General features: G+C 34.9%; 1 protein-coding gene across 7 annotated transcripts in view; it reads left to right on the forward strand.

Moving 5' to 3' along the window:
- Nucleotides 1-23,295, forward strand: part of ARHGAP12 (Rho GTPase activating protein 12) — a 112,465-nt gene that overhangs the window by 74,775 nt on the left and 14,395 nt on the right. For 5 of the 7 annotated variants that reach the window (XM_048219359.2, XM_026483480.4, XM_048219358.2 and 2 more), the window contains 4 exons: nucleotides 2,850-2,924; nucleotides 10,555-10,616; nucleotides 16,018-16,099; nucleotides 22,447-22,548. In XM_048219359.2, coding sequence (XP_048075316.1) covers nucleotides 2,850-2,924; nucleotides 10,555-10,616; nucleotides 16,018-16,099; nucleotides 22,447-22,548 — 321 coding nt within the window. The remainder of the gene's footprint in view (nucleotides 1-2,849; nucleotides 2,925-10,554; nucleotides 10,617-16,017; nucleotides 16,100-22,446; nucleotides 22,549-23,295) is intronic. The other 2 variants (XM_057304605.1, XM_057304604.1) reach the window with 1 other exon arrangement.

The following is a 23,295-nucleotide window of genomic DNA, read 5'->3' on the forward strand; positions in this document are numbered from 1 at the left end:
TGTGCATTTTCTCTTTATGTTGTAGCTTCATTTTGGGCATGGAGTAGGGAATTCGTATGAATTTGTAGAACATTAGCCATACTAATGTAAAAATGTGAGGGCGGTGTTAACACTTGAAAACTAAAAAGCTTATTTTAAAAAGATACCTATCACTACAGACTCTTGTTTTGTTTCGTTTTGCCACCAGGCTCCTCTTTTGGCATAATTAACAGGTTTCTTGCATTTTCAGGTGTGTTAGTGAAAATAGAATGAACTTTCTTAAGGCATATTTCTCTATATTTGGGCACATTTGGTTGTAAATTCCTTTATAAATTATCTCAGTCGGTCAAATCAAGTTTGTTTTTTGGTGATTGTGTAATGTTGGTTTTCATGAAATGGAAGACTTTTTGTGCAGCTGTAGAAACAGTCTACACACATTGTGTTGTATAAGATAGACTAATAGAACAACAATGAATGTAGTAGACCTGTTTGTAATTTGTTTTGTAAGGATATTATGTGATTGAATATAGAGGGCATATCAAAGAAATTTTGGAATCTGCTATTGAAGAATACTTGAAAATATTTTAGCATTGAGGATAACGTAGGTAGCTAAGATTCCTAGAGATTTTAATAGAAAATTCTTTTAGCTCCAAGAACCAGATTACAATTGAGTGTACACAGAAGGCTTGCGAATCTTATATATAGTGCTCTAATGCAGAGGCCATTGTTGAAGTAACTTCACTGCCTCTTCATTTTAGAACAAAAGGGATGATTATTTTGCTGATGTAGATTTAAAATTTCTTACTCTTTTAAAATCTTCATTGAGATTTATTTTAAGTCTGTTATTAGAATAAGTTGCCTGAAGTTCTCATGACATTTCTTTTTTTAATCTGAGTGTTTCAGAGTTGTGAGAGCATGATTTTCTTGAGACCAGAGATTTACTTATTTTGGGTAGAAATGTCTTTTTGTTTTGTTTTGTTTTACCTGCACCTTAACCTTTGTAAATGGAATCCTAATTACTTCACCAAGTTAACTTTTCTGTTTATTATCACTACCTACTATATATGTTTTTAAGATTTGAGGTTATGAAAGAGGGACTGTACCTTAACAAACTAGCTGATGAAGGTTAAAAGGTGTGTAACTTGAAATGTAAAAAAGAAACCTAATACTATGTAGCAAACATTGTTCTGATGATATGAGTCCTGATTCAGTTGTCAGACAGCACTGGAGAAGGTAGATGTGTGTACGTGTGTGTGTGGGTGTGGGTGTGGGTGTGTGTGTGTATGTGTGGGTGCATCTGTTTCTGCCTATGTGTGGTTTTTACTAAAATCTGCTAGTTGTAGGCATTTAAGATATATTTATATATGCACATACATTTATAAATATATATAAATATATGTGTAAAATCTTTGTTATAGTAACTGTAATGGTACATACATTATTACTGTGGTTTTTACTTCTGTAGAACTGATAATCCCATGAAAAATATAAATTGTGATTACCATTCACTTATTTTCTACTTTGTGGGTTATCAAATCTTTCTTTCATTTTTTCCCCCAAACTTTTAGTAATAGACAGTCTTAGAGAAGTCAAGAAATTGAAAAGTGAAACATCTGAAGTGGTCAGGAAAAAAAATACTTAAATGAGGCTATACTAGATTTGCATATTATGTGTAATTTTTTTGGTAAAGATATAATTTGATATGATTTTGATGTTTTCTTCACTAGTAGTATAGGCCTTGAGTGTTTGATTTGTAAGGTTGTCACATCAAGGATTTTCCCTGTAAACTTTTGCTGCTATCTGGTTTTTGTGTTTACAAATTTTATATGGTATAAACTTGAAAACTTGTTTTTTGAGTGAATGGATATGGCGTCATTGGTTTGTGTATTGTGATTTAATATGAATGCCCAGATTTGTTAACTGTACCTTGTCCAGTTTCATAAGCACAATAAAGTAGACTGTTAGAGATGTGGAGATGAATGTACAAAGACATTATTTGGTTTTATAAGAAAATTAATAATAGGTGTTGCCATATGATTTTTCTAATTATCTTTTCCTGAGATTATTCAAAGTATTTAGGGGAATGGAAAAGGTTTAAATGGAGCTTGGCTGTTGGTATCAAAAATGTGTTTTTTCAGTCTTGTCCTCTATAAAGTCTTACATCTGTGGTAGAAATCACATAGTGTGTTTTAATATTGACAAAGCAGGAATTGCTTTTAAAATACACATTATTGATCTGCCCCTATTATATATTTTTGTAGGCTTAGGCATTAAAACATTTTCTTTTCTGGCGAATTTCTTCTTTGTATTTTAAAAAATCTTGCTTATTTCTAATAATTGGAAAGTTATCTATAAATTACTTTAAATATTAATAGCAATTTAATTAAATGTCTTACGTAGCCGTGGACTTAAGTGAAGTTCTCATTCTGGCAGTTGCCATGTCACATGCCTGTGACTGTTGGCTTGCCTAGTCCTGGGTATTCATAACGACTGCACCAAGAGCCAGTTCGAATGGTGACTATTACATTTTTATCCCTAAGTGTTCAGATTTTACCTATTTTAAATGTGGTCAGTTCATGCCGATGCAACATCATGGTTTTAAGGCAACATGCATCATTTCTTTTGAGTAATTCCATATGCTGTATTTAAATTAAACTATAATCAGTATAAAATATGCCATCTTTCATAAACTTGCAGACAACTATAGTTCGCAAATCAGTTCCATATTAGTTTCAGAGCTGAGTATAGAAAGGAAATAACTAGGAAAAAAATTTTTTGAGCTTCCCTTATTAAGCTCTCCCACCATGAATAGTGGGAGAAATATAATGATATAAAATAGAGTAACATTTTTCATTACTTATTTCTTGTAGGAATCTCCAACTGCCTCAAAACCCTGCTTTCCTGAAAATGAATCTTCTCCCTCTTCACCAAAGCACCAAGATACAGTTAGTATGATAGAATATAGTCCAGTTATTTCAATCAGTTTCAATAAATTAATTTTCTCTAATTGTAATGTTTAATATTTCTTGGGCTTCTATTAACTTTCATTGGTTTTTCAGATAATAATCACAATTAAAATAGGTTTAAATTAAGAATTTAATCAGTTTTAGAGACTTAAAAGCCCCTTTTTATGCAAAATAGGGTATCTTCATGATTAACTAATTTATATACCATATTTGTAAATGACAAATTCATATTTGGTTTTTAAAAATAAATATAAAAATCCCTGGAAAATACTATCAAATTGTACTTTAATCTTTTTTCCTCAGGCCAGCAGTCCAAAGGTAAGCAGTTTCCCTCGTTGTTAATGAGCACAGACGCCACTTTTGTTCTGTGCTGTAAAATACAATGTCCGGTCTATGTGGGATGAATATTAGAGATCTGTAACTCAACTGTACGTTTGGCCTAAACTGAAAACCTCCAGTTGACTTCTCTTCAGAGACCTGGTTTAACTTGGATGAAAGTTTACTTGATCTGTGTCTTTGTAGTCCCTCCTGCCTTTCCTGTCATTGGCTGATTCTGCTATGCCCCCGCAGTGGCTTTCCTTTTCTTTCAGAATGAAGGCCAAACTTTTTAATGAGGACTGTAACACTGAGCGCGCACTGGCTCTTGACTGCCTCTCACCTCATACTTCTTGTGCCCTCTTCTTCAACCTCCTTGCTTGTTTTCCTCCAGCTGCACTGTATGTCTTTCCTCAAAAGAGCCTGCTTTTCAGCTCAAGGTCCTGGCACATGTCATTCCTCTGCCCACTGAACCATTTCTCTCCCACATCTTTGCCTGTTAACTTTTGTTCATTCATTAGAGTTCAGTGCAGATTTTGCTTCCTCAGAGAATTTTATTCGAATCTTCTAGATTTGGTCAGTTTTCTCCGTAATACTCTTTGTAGCATATATGGTACTTCATTATATTAAATAGAATAACACTTTCCATTTTTTTTTCTTGTAGAAACCGCTAACCCTCTATTTGTGTCCGTCTTCCCTACTAGACAAAGAAAAGCTTCACTAGAGGAGGAATAGAGTAATCTCGATATCTACTGTGTACCGTATAATAGCTGTTCAGTTAATATTTATTGAATAAATAAATGAAACTTTTAAAGCTTTTTAAAAGACAAACTTTTACTGTTACTTCCTTTTTTATAAAACTGTAATAGACTTATTTATGGGATACTTCTGAGTTTTTAGAGACAAAGTTTTCCATAGATGTCATTTTATTTTTCTAACTGTCCACTGCCTAACTGAATCAGATCTTTTATGGTTCATATCACATGTTTTACACATTTCCCTCTGACATTGCTCAGGTGGTTTCCCCCTGCCTACGGTCATCATTGGCTTTTCTACACATAGTTAGAAAAGTTTTGTTCTGGTTTTTTTTTTTCCTCAAGATTTTATTTATTCGACAGAATACAAGCAGGAGGAGCAGCAAGCAGAGGGAGAGGGAGAAGCAGGTTCCCTGCCCCCCCCCCCTTTCTGAGCAGAGAGCCCGCCACGGGGCTCCATCTCAGGACCCTGGGATGGGGACCTGAGCTGAAGGTAGACACTTAACTGACTGAGCCACCCAGATGCCCCAAAGTTAGAAAAGTTTTTAAGACTGACTCTTCAAGAGGCCTTGCCAGACTAACCTTAGCATAATAATGATCTCTTCTTTTTTTCCTGAATTTCTGAATCACTTATTGAATAGTGTAATGTTACCTCATGGACCCCTAATCTCCTTTTACTAAACGCCTACTAAAGGATAGATAGTGACTACTTTCCTCTTTTTTTGTCTTTTGCATTATTTAACACTTCCTTGGGTACATAAATATTAAAGATAAAAGTGAACATGATTTTAGTGGTGGTGTCAAGAATGATTATATGAATCTAAGGTATTGTTACTACAGTACTTTATATCTATCAGTGCATCTAGAAAAAAGCAGAAACCCTAACTTACTTTAAGTATAGGTAATATGTAATTGCTGAGACCTTTTATAATTTATTTACATTTCGGTAAAAAGAAATCTCTAGGTTAGCCTAGAAACATGAATTTGCAAATGTTCCACATGGAGTTAAAAGGAGAGTTTACAAATTATTTCCCAAACCATTTACCCCTTTTCTCAAATTTGACAGCAGCTAGACCATCCTGGACTCACGATACCCCCTGCTGGCCACTACGGGGAACTGCCTCACCAGTGTTTTTCTTTTATTCTTTTGTCTTGGAGTAAAAAGATGAAATAGCTTTGTTAATTCTACCTGAGTCCATTCTTTTTTCACATAAGCATACAACTCTGCTTTCCCACTCCAGAGGGCACCTCTGTCATGCTGTCTTGCCCCTCCCCATTGAGGCTTTTTCCCTCTTCGGCTTTTCCCTCTCTTGGCCCTCCCCTCCCTCTTCTCAACTTGTACTGTTTCCACTGGGTCTCGCCTGTTTTTCTCACTCTTACCCAGTGAATACAAGGAGATATCTTTTTGCTCTTTTGTGAGTTAAAATCTGGTTAGTATATGGCCTTAGTGGTAAGAAAAAAGAAGCTACAAATTTAGGAATGAAAATACTGTAATCAGTGTTAGTTGTCTGATGTCATCTTAAAATCTCTGCAAATTGCCCATCTACCTCTTCAGTCTCTTCTGTTTTGTTTTTATAAAAAGCTTTATTGAAATATAATTCATATACTGTATAATTTATCCACTTCAGTGTACAGTTAAATGGTGGTTAGTATATTCAGATACGTGCAGCCTTCATCACAGTCAATTTTGTTTCTTTGCCTCAGGAAGAAACCCCACATTCTATATGGTAGCACCTCTCTAACCTGCACGTATGACCAAGCTCTGAACAACCATGAATCTACTTTCTGTCTCACTAGATTTGCCTATTCTGGACATTTCATAAGAAGAGAATCCTATAATATGTGGTCTTTTTTTGACAGACTTTGTTCATTTAGCATGATATTTTAATGTAATCTCTTCTAATCAAACCAGATTTAAAATTCCATTCCTTAATATAAATTTTAAACATGTTCATTTTTTTCTTGTTTCATTTCCAATTTTCGGATGCATTATTATTTTTCATGGCCCCTTCAAATCCTTTTTGAAATACCCAGCATATACTTTTTAAAAAGATCAGTGTTCTGTTTCTGTACAGTATGAGTATAGTGTGGGTTATATAGGATTTTGTGGGCTAATCTAAGAACCCAGTCTCTGTTTGTCCCAGTGTGTCTGTGACAGATGTGCATTTTATTTTTTTTAAGTTTTTATTTAAATTCCAGTTAACATACAGTGTAATATTAGTTTCAGGTGTGCCATGTAGTGATTCAGCACTTCCATCCAGCACCTGGTGCTCATCACAAGTGCACTCCTTAATCTGCATCACCTATGTCACCCATCTCCCCACCTGCCTCTCTTCTGGTAACTGTCAGTTCTCTATAGTTAAGAGTCTGTTTCTTAGTTTGCCTCTCTCTCTTTTCCCCTTTGTTTTATTTTGTTAAACTCCACATATAATGAAATCATATAGCATTTGTCTTTCTCTGACTTATTTTGCTTAGTATAATACTCGCTAGCTCCATCCATGTCATTGCAAATGGCAAGATTTCATTCTTTTTTTTATGGCTGAGTAATACTCCGATAAATGTGCATTTTGAAGTTTCCAATCACTGAATACCGAATAAAATTTTAGAATATACAATTTGGAAACTTGAGTTTTTGACCCTGTATTTCCAATTGTGGTATTAAAATGCATTGGAAGAAAAAAAATTCATTGGAGAAAATGTTTTAACGCTTTTTTTAGCAAAAGTATTATGGACATATTTGCTAATTTTTCTTCATTGAATAGTACCATTCTAAAGCCTTTTTTAAAAACATGATTTAAACCTCTAATTTTTTAAAACATTAATTCTTTAAAATATGTATATATTTTAAATTTTTTTAGAGAGGAGAGAGAGAAAGAAAGAAAAAGAGGAGGGTCGGGGAGGGGAGAGGGGGAGAGAGAATCGTAAGCAGACTCCACGCTCAGCACAGAGTCCGACGTGGGGCTTAATCTTATGACCCTGAGATCATGGCCTAAACCTTAACCACCTAGGTGCCCCTAAAATGTTTTTTTTTTTATTGAGGTGAAATTCATATAACAGAAAATTAGCCGTTAACCATTGTAAAATATACATTTAAATGGCATATAGTATATTTACAGGGTGTGCAGCGATCATTTCTACCCAGCTTCAGGACATTTTCATTACCTGAAAGAGCAACCTATAACCATTAAGCATTCACCCCACATTTCTCCATCACCTTTTCCTTGCCCCTGGCAACCACTGGTTTGTCTTCTCTCCCTGTCAACTTACCTGTTCTGGAAGTTTCATCACCTGGTTCTTCAACCACTATGTCACAGTGCTAAGGTACTTTTACTCTGTTTTAAAAAAAATACTTATTGTATAATTAACTGAAGATAAGGATTTTGATGGGTTGTATTGATTTTGGTATGTAATAATTGTTAGCCAAATTGAGAAATTCCTATTTTACCAAATGAATGCCACATTGATTAGAAATTCTGGAACCTTGCAGGGGCACCTGAGTGGCTCAGTTGGTTCAGTGTCTCAGGTCTTGATCTCTCAGGGTCACGAGTTGAGTCCTCACAAAGTTCTGGAGCCTGCAAAGTGATTATGAGCCTGTGAAAGTTTTCCCAGATTAATTATTAGAACTAACATTTTACTGTTTCCTTACCCTATTAGGATAGGGTAATCTAACTACAGTCATTCTCATTAAAATTTAACCATATTTTGCCAGTCCTTATTAAAACATTTCTGCTTATTTTCAGTATGAAGCTTCCTTTGGAGTATCAAATATATTTAGACTGAGAGATACTCGTGTGTAAATATGGGCATTTTTGCAAGATTTAACAAGATATTTTTATGGAGTTTTTTTAGTAAGCAACACAAAAGCATTGGTTGATTTTGAATCATATTAAGTAGTGAGAGTACACCAAATAGTATGTGCAAAATCTGTCTAAATTTTTTCCCCAAATCTCTCACCTATATAGCCAAACCTCTATTATTCATCTGCCTACTCAGCACTTTTATATCAAATTCAGAAACTTCAGCGTTTAAAAGTTACAGCTTTATTTTCTCCACCACTGGCGTTCTTTTACATTCTTTTCCTGGAATAGCACTGCTAATTTGTTGGGTAATTACTTCAACAAATAGGTATCGTATCGAACATCAACTACATGCGGTAGACACTGGGTCGTACATTGATGAACGCAGCAGATATGGTCCCATTGTGCAGCCCAATGAAATAGACAGTAAATAAAAGATACGTAATTGTACTTTGCATTAAGTGCAATGAAGGGACCAAACTGGGGGCAGTGTTAAATAATGGGAGGGGTAGAGGAGCTCCTACTTAAGAGTGGTCTGGGAAAACTTCTCTAAAAGAGTGTCATTAAAACTGAGATACCACCATCTTCCCAGTTGTTCAGCTTTGGAGTTTTCCTCAGAACTTCCCTCTTACCCTTCTATCCAGTCCCTGTCAGTTCTGTCTTCTAAATTCTCAAATTTGATTCCTTGTCACTTGCTCATGGGCACTGCCCTAGCTCAGGCCTTCACCGTCTCCTGTGGTAATTACTAGAATGTATTCTGGTTGGTTCCCAGTCTCGCCACCCTTTCTTAGTTCATTCTTTACACTGCCTCATTTCTTTGCTACTTCATCTCACCCATTACTTTGAGGGAGCTTAAAGGCCCTCAAATATGGTAGGCTCTCTTTCACTTCTGTACCTTTATACTTTGTTGTTTTCATCTCCTGTCACCATCCAGCTAACCCCAGTTCCTTAGCTCGAGTCTCCAGGAAGCTGTCTCTTCACTCCCTCTCTTCCCTAGGTTCAGTTAGATACACCTTTCTCATAACACTTAACCATGTTGTATGCTAATTATTTTTGTATTTTGTACATTTCGGATGTGGCAAATTTTATTTATTTTATGTTCAAATTAGAGTGATTAATACTTAGAACATTAGAACTTGGGTCTTGATCCCTGTGAGAATTTCATGAGTGTTCTGGAGCCTTGAACAATTTATATATTATCCACGCACAATTTTTGTACCAGTTTCAGTCCATCCATTGATTCAGGTAAGAATCCCTGATTTAGAATGTCTCTCTCATCCTTAAGATTACGAGTTCTCTCACTACTGCTGTCCCTTCCATTTTTCTTCTGTATTCCCCTTATGCCTCAGCTCTTCTGTCCTGTTCAATTCCAGGTTTGGCATTTTTTATAGGCTTGATTCCCACCCCTCTGCTCTTCTAATTCCTGTGCTCCCTAACTCACATAAGCAGTGCCGTTCTCGAAGGTTAATGTTGTACTTAGTTCCTGTACCTTTGAAAGTTTTTTTTTTCCTTCCTGCTTCTGATAGTAAATTGGGAATGTTTTCACTTAGTATCTTGTGCATTTTTAACTGTGTGATTGATGTGTTTGTTAAGAGGCAACAGAGAGCTCTTAGAAGTATCAGACTTGAATATCTAAGGAGATCTAACCTATGCTTTATGAAATAATTACAGTAAAACATCATTTGACTATTTCCCAGGTTCCCAGTATACCACAAATGAATTAACATTAATACTTTATCAGGTTTGTCTATAGGTGAGAGTTTTTATTAGGCTCAGCAAAACTTTCAAACATTATTTTTTAAACATTATTGAGAAAATACTCCAAATTATGTTTATCTCCCATAAAAGAAGGATTTGTCTTTTTCTAATGGAAGTACATTGAAAAAATAGCCGAGGTGTGGATTAAATAGAAATAAATTCTGAATTGGGAATATTTTTCCTGTGCGTTGTGTGTATGTGTGTTTGTGTGTTTCAGTTGAAGTAAAATTGCTCTGTCACGTACATACAGTGCTTACTAATATTGATGATTGCTGTAGACACCGACTCATTTTGATTAAATTAAAATCCTTTCTTCTACCTGGAGGAATTTTAAGACGACAGTTAACTTCAGCAAAGTGGCTCTTGCCTTCATGGGGTTTGATGATAAAGCTGTGTCACTGTTTTTGACATCAGCTAACTAGTATATCTGGTTTGTCCAGAGCCCAGTTTACCATCCGGTAATATATTTAACGAAGCACATATTGAATTTTTTAATGCCACCTTAAGGTCAGTTCTATGCATAATAACATTTAAGTAATTTATTATTGCAGTTATTGCATTTGTTCTGTCTAGTTATTTTTATATTTGACAAAGGAGGTTAGTATCTTTAATAATTTTCAGACTTTTTGTGTATTTATCTTTATAGCATTATATTACTTTCTTTGAACAGGAAGTCATAAATCATCTTTCCAGTGTTGACTAGTGATATTCATATGGAAATCTGATTTGATAGCAAAGTACCTTAGGGCTGCCATGACTTGAGAAGAGGAAAGGTTTAATTGTAAAATTACTGAAAATAACTATACAGAAATATTAGGAAATTGTATTCCTAATATACGTTAGAACTAAGCATATTACATACTGACTAATCTTTTTTTAAGCTAATTTTTAGAGTACCAGATCATTTTGATTCAATCATATGTAAGAATTTGGGCCTCATTGTCTATATAAATGATGTATGAATGGTATTACTCTGTTCCATAGGGTCAAGAAAAATATGGATTATTAAATGTAACAAAAATTACTGAAAATGGGAAAAAGGTTCGGTAAGTACAGAAACCATTAATGTTCTGACATGTTTTATTTGATTGAAATAAATAAAAGCTATGAGTATAGTTACATTCTAGTAGAAATGATTAAAAGGTTCATAAGAATTTCAAATAATAATGTATTTTCTAATATGTATGTAGGATTGTCATAAAATGTATAAAAATCTTTGTCTTGACATTTTTTAAGGTAATATTAAATTCAGGGGTGATAAAGCAGAGGATTCTGAGCAAGCATTAGCTTTATTTGAAAAAAAAATTTTCACGGCCGTCTGGGTGGCTCAGTTGGTTGGGCATCTGCCTTCGGCTCAGGTCATGATCCCAGTGTCCTGGGATCGAGTTCCACATCAGGCTCCGTGCTTGGTGGGGAGTCTGCTCCTTCTCCCTCTGCCCCTCCCCCTGCTTGTGCTTGCTCGCTCTCTGTCTCTCAAATAAATAAAATCTTTAAATAAATAAAATTTTTCAGTGAGTAATAAATGCACATGGTAAAACAATAAAATACACAAAATATTTAGCCAAAAGTCAGTCACCAGCCATGCTTTCCATTCCCCAGAGGCAGCTAGTTAAGTGAATGAGATGTAGTGTTCTCCTCCAGAGATAGAAGATATATATATTTCTATATGCGTAGATTAATTTTTTAAAATACATATATATTTCAAAGATTTTATTTATTTATTTGAGAGAGAGAGAGAGAGGGTGAGTGCGTACATTGGAGGGAAGGGCAGGCGGGGAGGGAGAAAGAATCTTGAGCAGATTCTGAGCGGAGTGCCAATGCCGACGCAGGGCTGGCTCTCAAAACCCTGAGATCATGACCTGAGCTGAAACCAAGAGTCCAACGCTCAAATGACTGAGCCACCCAGGCGCCCCTGCATAGATTAATTCTTTAAACACAGTCTTTGAACAGTTTATTTTGGAGCTGGTGCTATTTCATTGCATGCGAATCTGCCACATTGTTTTTAACTGCTTCGTGGTTGTATGTTGTGTGGCTCTGTCCTAGTTTATTTAGCCATTATTTACTTGCAGGTAGGTAAGTATGCCTGTCTATTGCTAGGCATTTAGAATGTTTACATGGTTTTGCTGCTTTAAACAGTATTACACGTACATCACATCTTACATAGTTCATTTCGCAAGTATGTAAATATCCCTCTTGAACAGATTTTACAAAAGTGGAATTGCTAAGCTATAGGCAGTAGTCATTTTGATAGTGTTCCAAATTATGCTCCTAGGGCATTGAATCGGTTCATACTTCCAAAAGCAGTGGATTTGTCCACACCTTTCCAGTTCAATATGTTATCCACTTTTTTGATTTTTGCTAATAGAGATTAGAGAGAGAATGATATTTTTAATTTGTATTACTTTTTAGTGTGGTAGAGTATCCTAAGCCATTTGTATGTCTTTTTTTTGTTGTTGAATTGTCAGTTCATTCCCTTTGTCTGTTTGTCTGTTGGGTTGTTGGCTGTTTTGGTTAATGTGTGGTACCTCCTAGTGAATGAAGGAAATTAACTCTTTGTAAGCAAGTTGCATTTTAGCCTGCCAACAAGTGAATTCCCTTATAAGGTGAATATTGGTTGTCTCTGGAATGTGGATTGAAGGAGAAGAAATGGGGACCTTTCTCTTTATACATTTTTGAATTTAGAGTTTTGATATGTATATCTTGATTTTATAACTTAGACAATTAAAAAAAAACCCTCGTCTTAGTAACCTCGTGATCAATGAGTGTGTGATTTATTGTACCTAGTATCTCTCACTTTTACCTAGTGTAGCCGTATTAGGGGAAGGGGGATAACCAAGAAATATAAAAATAAATAAAAATATATTTATAAATATAAATATGTATGAACATATATAAAGAACTGCTAAAATGTTATGATTTTATAGTCAACAGAGATCAGCCTGTTGTGTAAAGAAGAGTTTAAAATTTATCTGTAGTTAAGTTTTTAAGATTTGCTTTAACTGTCTTTGTCACATTTTAGTACTTGGAAGCTTTTCTTTTAAGTGCTCTGAAATACCTTTACAAATACTGCAATTATTTGTTCCTTAAATTGTTCCTTGGGTGAAATCATTTGTGAATGGGGTCTTTATTTTTCCTCTTTCTCCCTTTTGGGCATATGTAATGCACATAGTTCTTTGGCCACTTTCTCTGTTTTCACTGTTGTTGTTTTTCCTGTGGTAATTAGTCTTTTAGATTTTCTACTTCTTTCGGAAAACTTTCAATGATTTATGTTTTCCTAAGAATATCATCCATTTCTTCTTCTTCAAATTTATGTAGAGTTGAGCAAAATAGTTTCATTTCCTGTATATTAGTGGTGCTCAAACATTTTGATCTGAGGACCCCTTTAAACTCTTAAAAATTATTGATAACTGGAAAAAACTTTTGTGTATGTAGTTTATAGCTATAGATTTGAGAAATTAAAACTGAGACATTTTAAGGTTTTTAAATGCTTAAAACTAATAACCCATTATATTTAACATGAGTAACATTTTTATGAAGAAGAATCCCTGTATTTCCGATGCAAAAATTTTCCATGAGAAGTGTGGCATTGTTTCACATTTTTGTAAATCTTTACTATTTGACTTAATGGGAGACAGCTGGATCCTCATCTCTGCTGGCAGTCAGTCTGTTGTGACATTATTTTGGCTGAAGTATATGAAGTATATCCCTTTCATATAAGTTGGAAAAGGGAGGAGTGTTTTAATATTCTTAGATAATTGCATGTATTTTTCTGCTACACCAAAACTCCACAAGTTAAGACTGTGAGAAACTATTAGTGGACTTTTCATACTTAGGTACATCAAAATCCATGGGTCTGGGGGCACCTGGGTGGCTCAGTTAAACATCTACTTTTGGTTTCCAGAGTCCCAGGATTGAGCCCCCACATGGGGCTCCCTGCTCAGCTGGGAGTTTGCTTCTCCCTCTGCCCCTCACCCTGCTCTTGTGCTCTCTCTCTCTCTCTCAAATAAATAAAATCGTAAAAAAAAAAAAAAAAAAAAAAAATCCATTGGTCTGTGTTGCATTTTGAAGGAATCTTTACCTGCATGTAACTTTGTAACATTTTGTAGATCATTTGGAAAATACTGGTTCAGTAAGTTTGCTGATTTTTCAAATGTTGACATATTTTATAATATCAAAGAATCACAAATCAGTAACATCATTAGAAAAGTCATTAGGTATTGGAAAATTGTCAACCTCACGGTGGCAGATATGCCAAGTTTTCCAAAATTCTATTTTTCCTTTGAAAGCTTCAATTTTTTTGTCAACAAATACTATCATTTAAATGACAGACTCACTTCATTTATTTTTGAGATAATGTCTACCTGTCAGATACTGAAGTCTAAATGACTATAGTGTGACCATCAGCCATTTTAATTTTTTTTCCAGGAAAAAAATGTGACTAATTCTGGTTGCAGCTCAGATACACAGGTGCTTCAGTCTTTGAGGCAACTGTTGTTAGTTCAGTATTCAAATATCCAATATTCTTAGATGTATTTACTAGTTCTGTTGTTTTTCTAATTTTGAAAATTAAATTCAAAATTTATTTAAAGTGGAAATATACCTGATTTTAGCATTTTTCAGAGGAGGGAGTTACTAGATGTTCTCTATAGAAATAGAAGATTGAGTATAAAATAAACTTACAAAAAAATAAATCCCTTTAAAATATCTTGAGATCCACACAAAACAAAATAATAAAATAAAATGAAGATGTAACAAAATGATAACACAAGGGCCAAACAGATTAATTAATAAATGTAAATGGACTGTATTATTCTCTTGAAAGAAAAAGATGTTCAGATTGAAGCACAAAACCCCACCTAAATATTATATATAAAAAAGACATCAGAAAAATGATTCAGAAAAGTTAAAAAAAAAAAGGAATGTCAAAGGTATAAAAAGTAAAGCAAGAATAAGAATCTTAATAGCAGACATGTTCGGTTCCAGGGGAAGAGCATTAAGCACCACAAAGACGGGGACTTAAAATGATAAAAACCATGGGTAAATCTGCAGTAAAGATCTAATCATTAAGAATAGCCAGGGGGCGCCTGGGTGGCCCAGTGGTTAAGTGTCTGCCTTCGGCTCAGGGCGTGATCCCGGAGTTTGAGGATCGAGTCCCACATCGGGCTCCTCCGCTGGGAGCCTGCTTCTTCCTCTCCCACTCCCCTGCTGTGTTCCCCTCTCTCGCTGGCTGTCTCTCTGTCACATAAATAAATAAAATCTTAAAAAAAAAAAAAAAGAATAGCCATTCACCATATAAGTAGCATTAACAACCATAAGCAAAAACAGGAAATAAAAGGAAAAATAGAAACTCAATAGTAGTAAACTTTATTTCATTTTTAATCCATGAAGTTCAAGAATACATAGAAAATAACAAAGTAGGTCTAATTGATAGTTATTAAATTCTGCATTCTGAAAATGGAGAACTCCTTTTGAGTGCCCATAGAGTTTTCACAAAACTGTCAGTATGTTTGGCAGTAAGTTAATAAATTTCTGTAGTAGACGTATTTGACATTCATTTTTAGCTTGCCAACAATTGAATTCCCTTATAAGGTAAATACTGATTGTCTCTGGAATGCGGATTGAAGGAAAAGAAATGGGGACCTTTCTCTTTGTATGTTTTTATATTTAGAGTTTTGATATATATATGTGTTGATTTTATAACTTAGACAATAAAAAAAATCCCTCATCTTAGTAACCTCGTGATCAGTGAGTATGATCAGTAAATATTTCCCACTTACCTAGTGTAGCCTTGTTAGGGGAAGGGGGATAACCAAGAAATATAAAAATAAATAAAAATAAAGATGAGTGTATATATTTATAAGCATAAATATATAAACATATATAAATATAAAAAATAAAATAAAAAATATAGAAGAAACCTTATCATAGTAATCTATGATCAGTGAGTATGTAATTTATTATACCTACTCTCTACTAATGTGCCTAGTATCTCCCACTTACCTAGTGTAGCCTTCTTAGGGGAAGGAAGATAATCAAGAAATATAAAACAATCTATATCTATAAAGAATTAGGCGAGGTGGACACGTTTGCCTGATTTTTAATCATGAATAATTCTTGCCAAACACAGAGTTCAATTCATGTTCCTTCAAAGTAATTTGGTATCCTTGATCACAAGTGTGCTGGATTACCATGTGAACATAATTAGGTATATAGTTACTCTGATAACTTATCTCTGTTAAGTTATCATTTGTTTGGAGGGCCTTTATGGTCAGTTTGGAACCATAAAATGAATGCAATTCCATTAGCATTATATCCTCAATAAAAACAATTAGAATGTCAATAATGAATGTAAATTGTGGACAACATTGATAACTAGGTTGTAATATTTTAAATATGGTTGGAAAAACTGAATAGCAAAACTTCAGTTGGTTCTTTTTGTAATTATAGAAAGAACTGGTTGTCTTCTTGGGCTGTGTTGCAAGGTTCATCTTTACTCTTTACCAAAACTCAAGGAAGCAGCACAAGTTGGGTAAGTACTTCCTCTCTTTGAAGGCTTTACACATTTAAATTATGTGGATAGAGTTGTACCTGAGTTTCACGAAGAGTTTTTAGAGTCCTTCTGGCTACAGCTGGTGTGCAAATAGAAGTAAATGAAGTTTTTTTAGAAGATGCATTTTGACTTGTAACAAAAGAGGAGGGCTAATTAGAAGTCTGATTCATTGTATTATTAAAATCAACAAAGTCTATTTTATCCATTGAACTAGAAGGTGGGCTTACTAATACTTGGACATTATAGAACAAGATAGATCTCTTGATTCAGCTCCAGGATTTTACAGGTTTCCCCTGCTGTGCAAAAGCAAGGCGTTCCTGTGAAACCTTTGTAAAGCAAAGAAGCGGTTATCATTAATCTACATGGAAAAATTTTTGAGCATTCCCAGACCCACCCTCCCCACCAAACACAAAACAAAACACCTCTTTTAGGCTGTTCTGATACCTTAGGACATATCTTGCTAATGGATACACAAGTGCTCACACAGTCAGAATTATGGTGGATTGATACGGATGTGCTGAGTGTGGTTTCCTTAGAAGGAGCTTGGTGGGCCACTTCCGCTGCTCAGGGTGCGTGCTGCCTCCATAACTGCTTACAGTGCAACAAATGCTGAACACTATTTTCACTTTTCACCTTTTTTAATGAAAGTGAAAATACTCATCAGATTTGTTTTGGTTAGCAAAAACGGGTACTAATGTCGGTCTTTTGTAAAAGCAAAGTGGTGTAATGTGAACTTTTGAAAAGCAGGGGATACCTGTAAAGCTTTCCTGTGCTTGTGACTTGGCTAATTCAGCTATTTAGTAAGAAAGTAAGTAAAGATATATGTCAAGCCCCACCTTGAATTGCGATCTGATCTTTGGATACTGGTCAGTGATTCAGGTATCCGTATCCGTATATAATGTCAGCCAGTTTTTGGAAGAGTAAGTAAATGTCCCATTACTCGTGGGATTTTGAAGTTTTTTGTATATCTGTTTACTGTTGTTACTCCTTGGTTAATTTGTAATACAGATACTAAAAATTATAATTTGTGACATATAACAGCTAACACTTTTTGAATGCTTAATATATATCCGGTACTGTTCTAAGGGCAGAAGATTAGATCTGTATTATTCTCTTAAGTCTGATATAGCTACTGTTTATCATCCTCTCTTCCCCTTTTGTAGTTGAGAAAATGAGGTATAAAACAGTTAAGGAGCTTGCCGAAGGTTGCAGAACTAGCTACTAAGGGGCAGATGTAGGTGGCATTTTGTCACCAGAGTCCATGCTCTGGGTATTTCCAAAAATTTATGATAATTGAGTTTGAAAGGCCAATGCTTAAATAAAATTTTAAATGAAATCAATCTAATGTCTTTAGTTTGCTTTATATTGTACCTTAACCAATATTTTCTTATATTTACTGAGTTGCTTTGAAATTAACAGGACCTATGGACCTTATGTTTGATGAAAAAGAAAATCCATTTATAAAATTCAAGCAAATTCTACTCATCTGCATTTATAATGTAGCCATTTAACATTCTTCTCAACCAGGAATGCCACAGAGCATGTTAGTCCACAAATACCTTGATATGGCAACCCAAAAATCTTCTCGTTTGGGCACTAAAATGAACATTCTAGAATGTTCCTTCTGTTTTACTTCACCCTTGGTTTGTTTCGTTGTTTAGCCAGTATAGTGGAACTGACCTGTAATATGCTTTCCATATTTAAAGATTGAAGTTTTGGTTTCACTTATCTTAAAGTAAATTGATAATTATGTGTTTTTCATTTTCTTCCCCTGAGGTAAAGCATATGGTACTTTCGTTCGTGTTAATGCATTTCTACAGAGTTATGCAATTATTTCTTCTTCCTACTTGTGGCTCAACTTTTATTTGAAATTGAGTGCAGGAAATGAATGAAAGAAGAGAAATGGAGAAACAGGGATTGATAAGTAATAAAAAAAAAAGTACCTGAAGAAAGCTGGATAATGGGCATTTATTTTATAGTTTCTGATACTTAAAGCTGAGGTTGTGTGGTATGTAGAGATAAAGTAGAGCATTATGGTAAGAGAGGCATCATTTAGATAGGCAGATTTGTATGTTTTAAAAAGAAAATGGAAACTTCTTTTTAAATGTAAAGATGTTAAGTGAATACCTCAGCACATGATTGTTAGTACAGACTGATTGCATTTTATTTAAGGTTTTCACTCTTGAAGGTTTTACATAATACAGAACTCATAATTAAATCTAATCCTGACAAAGGGTGTGAGGTATTTCTTTCATCAGCTAGTTGTGTCACTGTGTTGCCATGTGGCAATAGCGGAAGCAGAGTTTAAAATTCACTTGAGCTAGCCAGTTTGGAAATTGTAGAATTCTTAATGAATTTTTATTTTTGGGGATTTGCTATTTGAATTTTTGCCTTTAAATGAAATTTTATTAATATATTGTGAGACTCATACATTATCATTTCAGATTAGTATAATAAAATACAGCCATACTGTATTTATAGTCCCAATAAAAACTAAACAGTTGTGGGAGGTGATAAAATGCTTGGTTATGAAGTCAATTCTTAATTTTTGTTTTATGGCATATTTAAAGATCAGACTGTCTTGCTCTTTCTTTCCATATGTAACACTTACTAAGGGAATGAAAACTAATTTAAATGGTCTAAGTAAAAGCAAGTAAGATTATTCAAATGAAAATTGTGTGAAAGTGTATAATGTATTTTGGCATTATACAACATTCATAAGTATAAAAAATTGGTGAAATAATGAGAGGCTTCTTAATTAACTCTGTAATTAGGGTTGTTAAAAAGGATTTAAAAAAAATCATAGTTCTGTTTCTCTGCTCAGTCACCAAGTAGGTTTATTGTAGGTAAAATATATCCTGTTTGTATAGGGAAATAACACCCGAGGATGGGATTCGAGAGCTGGTATGCAAGCCGAAGAGACAAAAATCACCTATAGTGAAATTGTCTTTGAGAGTCTCTTAGGAAGGTGTTGTTAGAAGTTGATCTGTAGCAGAGCCGTTTTTTGCCTTTGATGTTGGAAGAGATTGCTTTTCCTCCAGTTGAGTTTGGTTTATGTTAAGGGGCTGTGTTGCAGAGGTTTGGTTCTTTAAAAATTAGTTTTCACACATAGTGCAAAAACCTACACCTAGGTCCACTTGAAGAAAGAGCAGGTTCAGACCTTCTGCTCGCTCCAGAGCATGTATTCGTTGATTGAAGGCTGAGCAAATGATCCACACTATTTGAAGTTGGTTTTTTGTTTTTGTTTTTAAATAATTCACGCTTTGTATTTAGTTTTGGTCCCATGGATAGTTAATATTGAGTAAACAAAACATATATATGCAGCATGCGACTCCACTCTATAAGATAAATTTTACATAGATGCTCTATCACCCAGTGAGCCGTTCTTTCTTCTTTAGGCTAGATACATTCCAGTTGTTTTCTGTGTAATATTAGTTATCTCCTGGATTGTGATATCGATAGCATAAATTGTACTTGCTTTTTTTCTTACTTCATTTCACCTACTTTGTTCAACAGACACAAAAGCCTGTTTTGTTTTAGGCATTGTGTTAAAAGTTTGGAGATTTAGAAATAAGTAACATGGTCTCTGTCTTCATGGCTTACACTGTAATGGGGAAGACCAACAAGTGCACGTTGACAATATGACATGACATGTATTGTATTCCCTTTCAAATATCATTCATCATATTCCTTGAGTATTACAAAAATCACCCCATGAATACCACTAATTATTCAAATTTACTAATACGTGCTTTTAAATTTCTAAAATTTGTCTCCTTTTTGGGTCAGATAATTCTTCCGGGGCCTCTCCTATAAATGGTATGGTATTTAGCAGGAGACAGAATCGTCCCCACCTTCAGTTATGACAGCCACAAATGTCTCCAGACGTTGTCACATATCCCCTAGAGGACAAAATTTCCTGTGGTTCAGAACCACTGTCCTAGAGGAAGGGGAAGGCAAACTGGATGGTAGGGCCACTCCCAAGAGAGGCCTTAGAAAGAGATACCAGAGGACATTGTCCGGCAGGTCACAAGGAGGAAGCTCAGGGATTTCTGGGTAAGGGGCTGAACAAGGTGGCAGTGGGCCAGATGTGACTGTCCCTATTACCCCTCAAGTCTTCTGTTGTGAATATAGGCTAAGACAGTCTGTTTAATGTAATTTCTGTAAAGCATTCACCTTAAAAATAAAATACAAATTTATATAGTAAAAGTCAGAAAATTTTCTGAGATACAAGCTTTGTGTTGTGTCTGCTTGTAGAATTGTATTTTTGTCCCATTTGGTTCCATATGCTTTTCTCTTGTGTGTCATTTTGCCATTGTGCATTATTATGACATCATCATTTTCTTCCCTTTCTCCGTCAAGTCATTCTGCCAACAGGGCTCAGTCTCTGAGCTCTTACTTTCGCTGCTTTCTTCTTGGAAAAATTCTGTCAGTCGTCGGCCTGCATATGTAAAATCTGATCCTGTTTCAGCTGTCACTGTATGTGTTCTTGTTGCATGCCCCTTGCCACAATAATTCCATTTTCTTTGCCCTGACTACATTGGAGGGATGTATGATAGAGTGGGACTAGAATTTGAAAAAGGATGAATAACAAACACAAAATTTTGCCAGCCATATTGAATGCATTTTTACCAGCATTCCATGCCCTGTCATTGTACTTGTATTTGGTTGCTCTGTCCTACTTGGTTAGTTGTTTGTATCTTAGCTTACAGCTAACCATTGACAGAGCATGTGATGACAAGTTATAAGTACATTGATTTTTATCATTGGGTTAAATGTGCACATTTAAGTTTTATAACTTTTGAGATATGTCATTTTTACTCAGAAAGTTAATTTTGTTCATCGTAACTTTATGGTTAAATGTCTTTTGAATGACAAAAAGTACTTAAGAAGGCCAAGAGTTTGTAGAATAGTTAAAATTTTTGTGATTGTTATTATGATTCCACTAATAAAAATTTCATTTAATATCCTAAACTTTGTTTTGATTCCACTAATAAATTCAGTATGATATCCTAAATGTTGTTTTAACAAGTACATTATTTAAGTCCACGTTGCTAGCTGAAAAGATGAAGTAAAAGGGAACAGATGAAGTCGAACCATTTATTAAATGCAAAGCTACTGAATAGTTATTGACATTATGAATAGTGCATAAGATGTCACCAGGTTGATGGGTAAGATCCATTTCCAATGACAAACATAATTTAACTTGAAAATATTTTAAGAAACGAAATTTTCTGTAACAAATCTTTGACCTTAAGATTACAGTTCATTAGCCCTTAAAGATTTTTAAAACCTCTAAATGTTTCAGTAAATAGGAATGTTATTTTCTATTCTTAGTTAACAGACTAAACAAAAATTTAACTTAATGATGGCAAGATGCAGAGTAAGTCTATATTTAACATGAATTTTCTGCTACTTGCTAATCTTTTCCTTATCTGGTTAACAAAATATAATAGCTATCTAAGTGCTTTTTCTTTTCAAACCACCCATGTCAGCTGTCTTCCTGTTCTTTTCACAGTTCCTAATTAAATTGCTGAGGCTTTATTAGCATCTGGCTCTAGTTATAATTTCTAACAAAGGCTGAATAAAAGAATATGGGGCTTAGAGTTTTCTGTTTTTACAAGTTACTGTTAGTTGTTGACAACATGAATAGTCGATAAAGAAATAATTCTTGAAAGCACCGAATCAGGTTTAGAGAATGTTTTATTAGGTGGAAAAGCACTTGATATCTGCCAGATATTATTTATACATATGTAAGAATATTGCCTTGCCTTTTTGAACACATCATTGTACCTGATTATACATAGTCTAGAATCAGTTCCAAGAAATGACATTGCTAAAGCCAAAGGATACATGTATTTGTAAATTTGCAAATACAGTGTTACCAGTTTTCCCTCTCTAGTCATTATTCCAGTTTATACTCTACTTGCGTATGAAGGCCCCATACTCTATGAAAAAAGTTTTTTTATTATTATTATGTTCAATTAGCCAGCATATAGTAGTACATCAGTAAAAACATAGTTTTTTGTCTAACTTCTGGATTTTTTTTTTCCTGTATTGATGGGCTGAAAAAGAGTTTAGTGTGGCTTTATCTTATATTTTTCTTATTAAATGGAAGTTGAGCCATTTTATTTCTGTTTCTATGAGCAATATATTCATGTCTTACAGACATGTCAGTTTTAAAGTAGGAATTGTTATTTTATAATAAAGACAAAAATTTGAGGTAATCACCTGTTTGGTTTATGGTTAATAGTTGGTCTTAATTCTTTTTGATATACATGTGTGCACGAACATCACAAATGTTCTTCCTTTTTTCTAAAATGAAGTTTGGGAGTAATCAGTCCAAGCCAGAGTTCACGGTGGACCTAAAGGGGGCGACGGTGGAGATGGCTTCGAAGGATAAATCCAGCAAAAAGAATGTGTTTGAGGTAATACATTTATTTTCTAAGTATGATTCACATTCTAAACTGTAGTAATTGGATGTTCTTTTTTTGAATTCTTTTGAGCTGTTTCAGTGTGACCGATTAAGGCAAAGCTGGTCATTAATTCAGTCAGTTTGGTATCATAATTTAAGGGAGAAAAAGCTGGCATGAAAAGCTGGGCTTCATTTGGGTAAGTCGTTGGATCTCAGACTATAGATGACAAGCCTTTGTTCCCCAATCACGCCTTTCCCTACCAAGAATAAAAAGGGGGTGGTTTCAGATCACCTGGGTGGCTCAGTCCATTAAGCGTCTGCCTGCCTGCCTTTGTCTCAGGTCATGATCTCAGGGTCCTGGGATCGAGTCCTGCATGGGGGGGTGGTCCCTGCTCAGTGGGGAGCCTGGTTCTCCCTCTGCCTGACGCTCCCCCTGCTTGTGCTCACTCTCTCTCTGACAAGTGGATAAATCAAATCTTAAAAAAAAAAAAAAAAAAGTGGGGGGTGTGTGTGTGGTTTCCTTTACCTACCAAATCTAATATTGAAAAATAAATTGAAACCTTTTCGTTTTGTCCATTTTGTCATTAAAAAATCTTCTCCTCCCCGTACCCCCAGGGGCACCTGGGTAGCTCAGTCTGTTAAGAGGCTGTCTTCAGCTCAGGTCATGATCTCAAGGTCCTGGGTCGAGCCCCCGTGTTGGGCTCCCTGCTCTGTGGGGAATCTGCTCCCTCTTCCTCTACCCCTCCCCCTGCTTGTTCTC

Source organism: Ursus arctos, unplaced genomic scaffold (genome assembly GCF_023065955.2).
Source record: "Ursus arctos isolate Adak ecotype North America unplaced genomic scaffold, UrsArc2.0 scaffold_30, whole genome shotgun sequence".
NCBI classification, from domain to species: Eukaryota; Metazoa; Chordata; class Mammalia; order Carnivora; family Ursidae; genus Ursus; species Ursus arctos.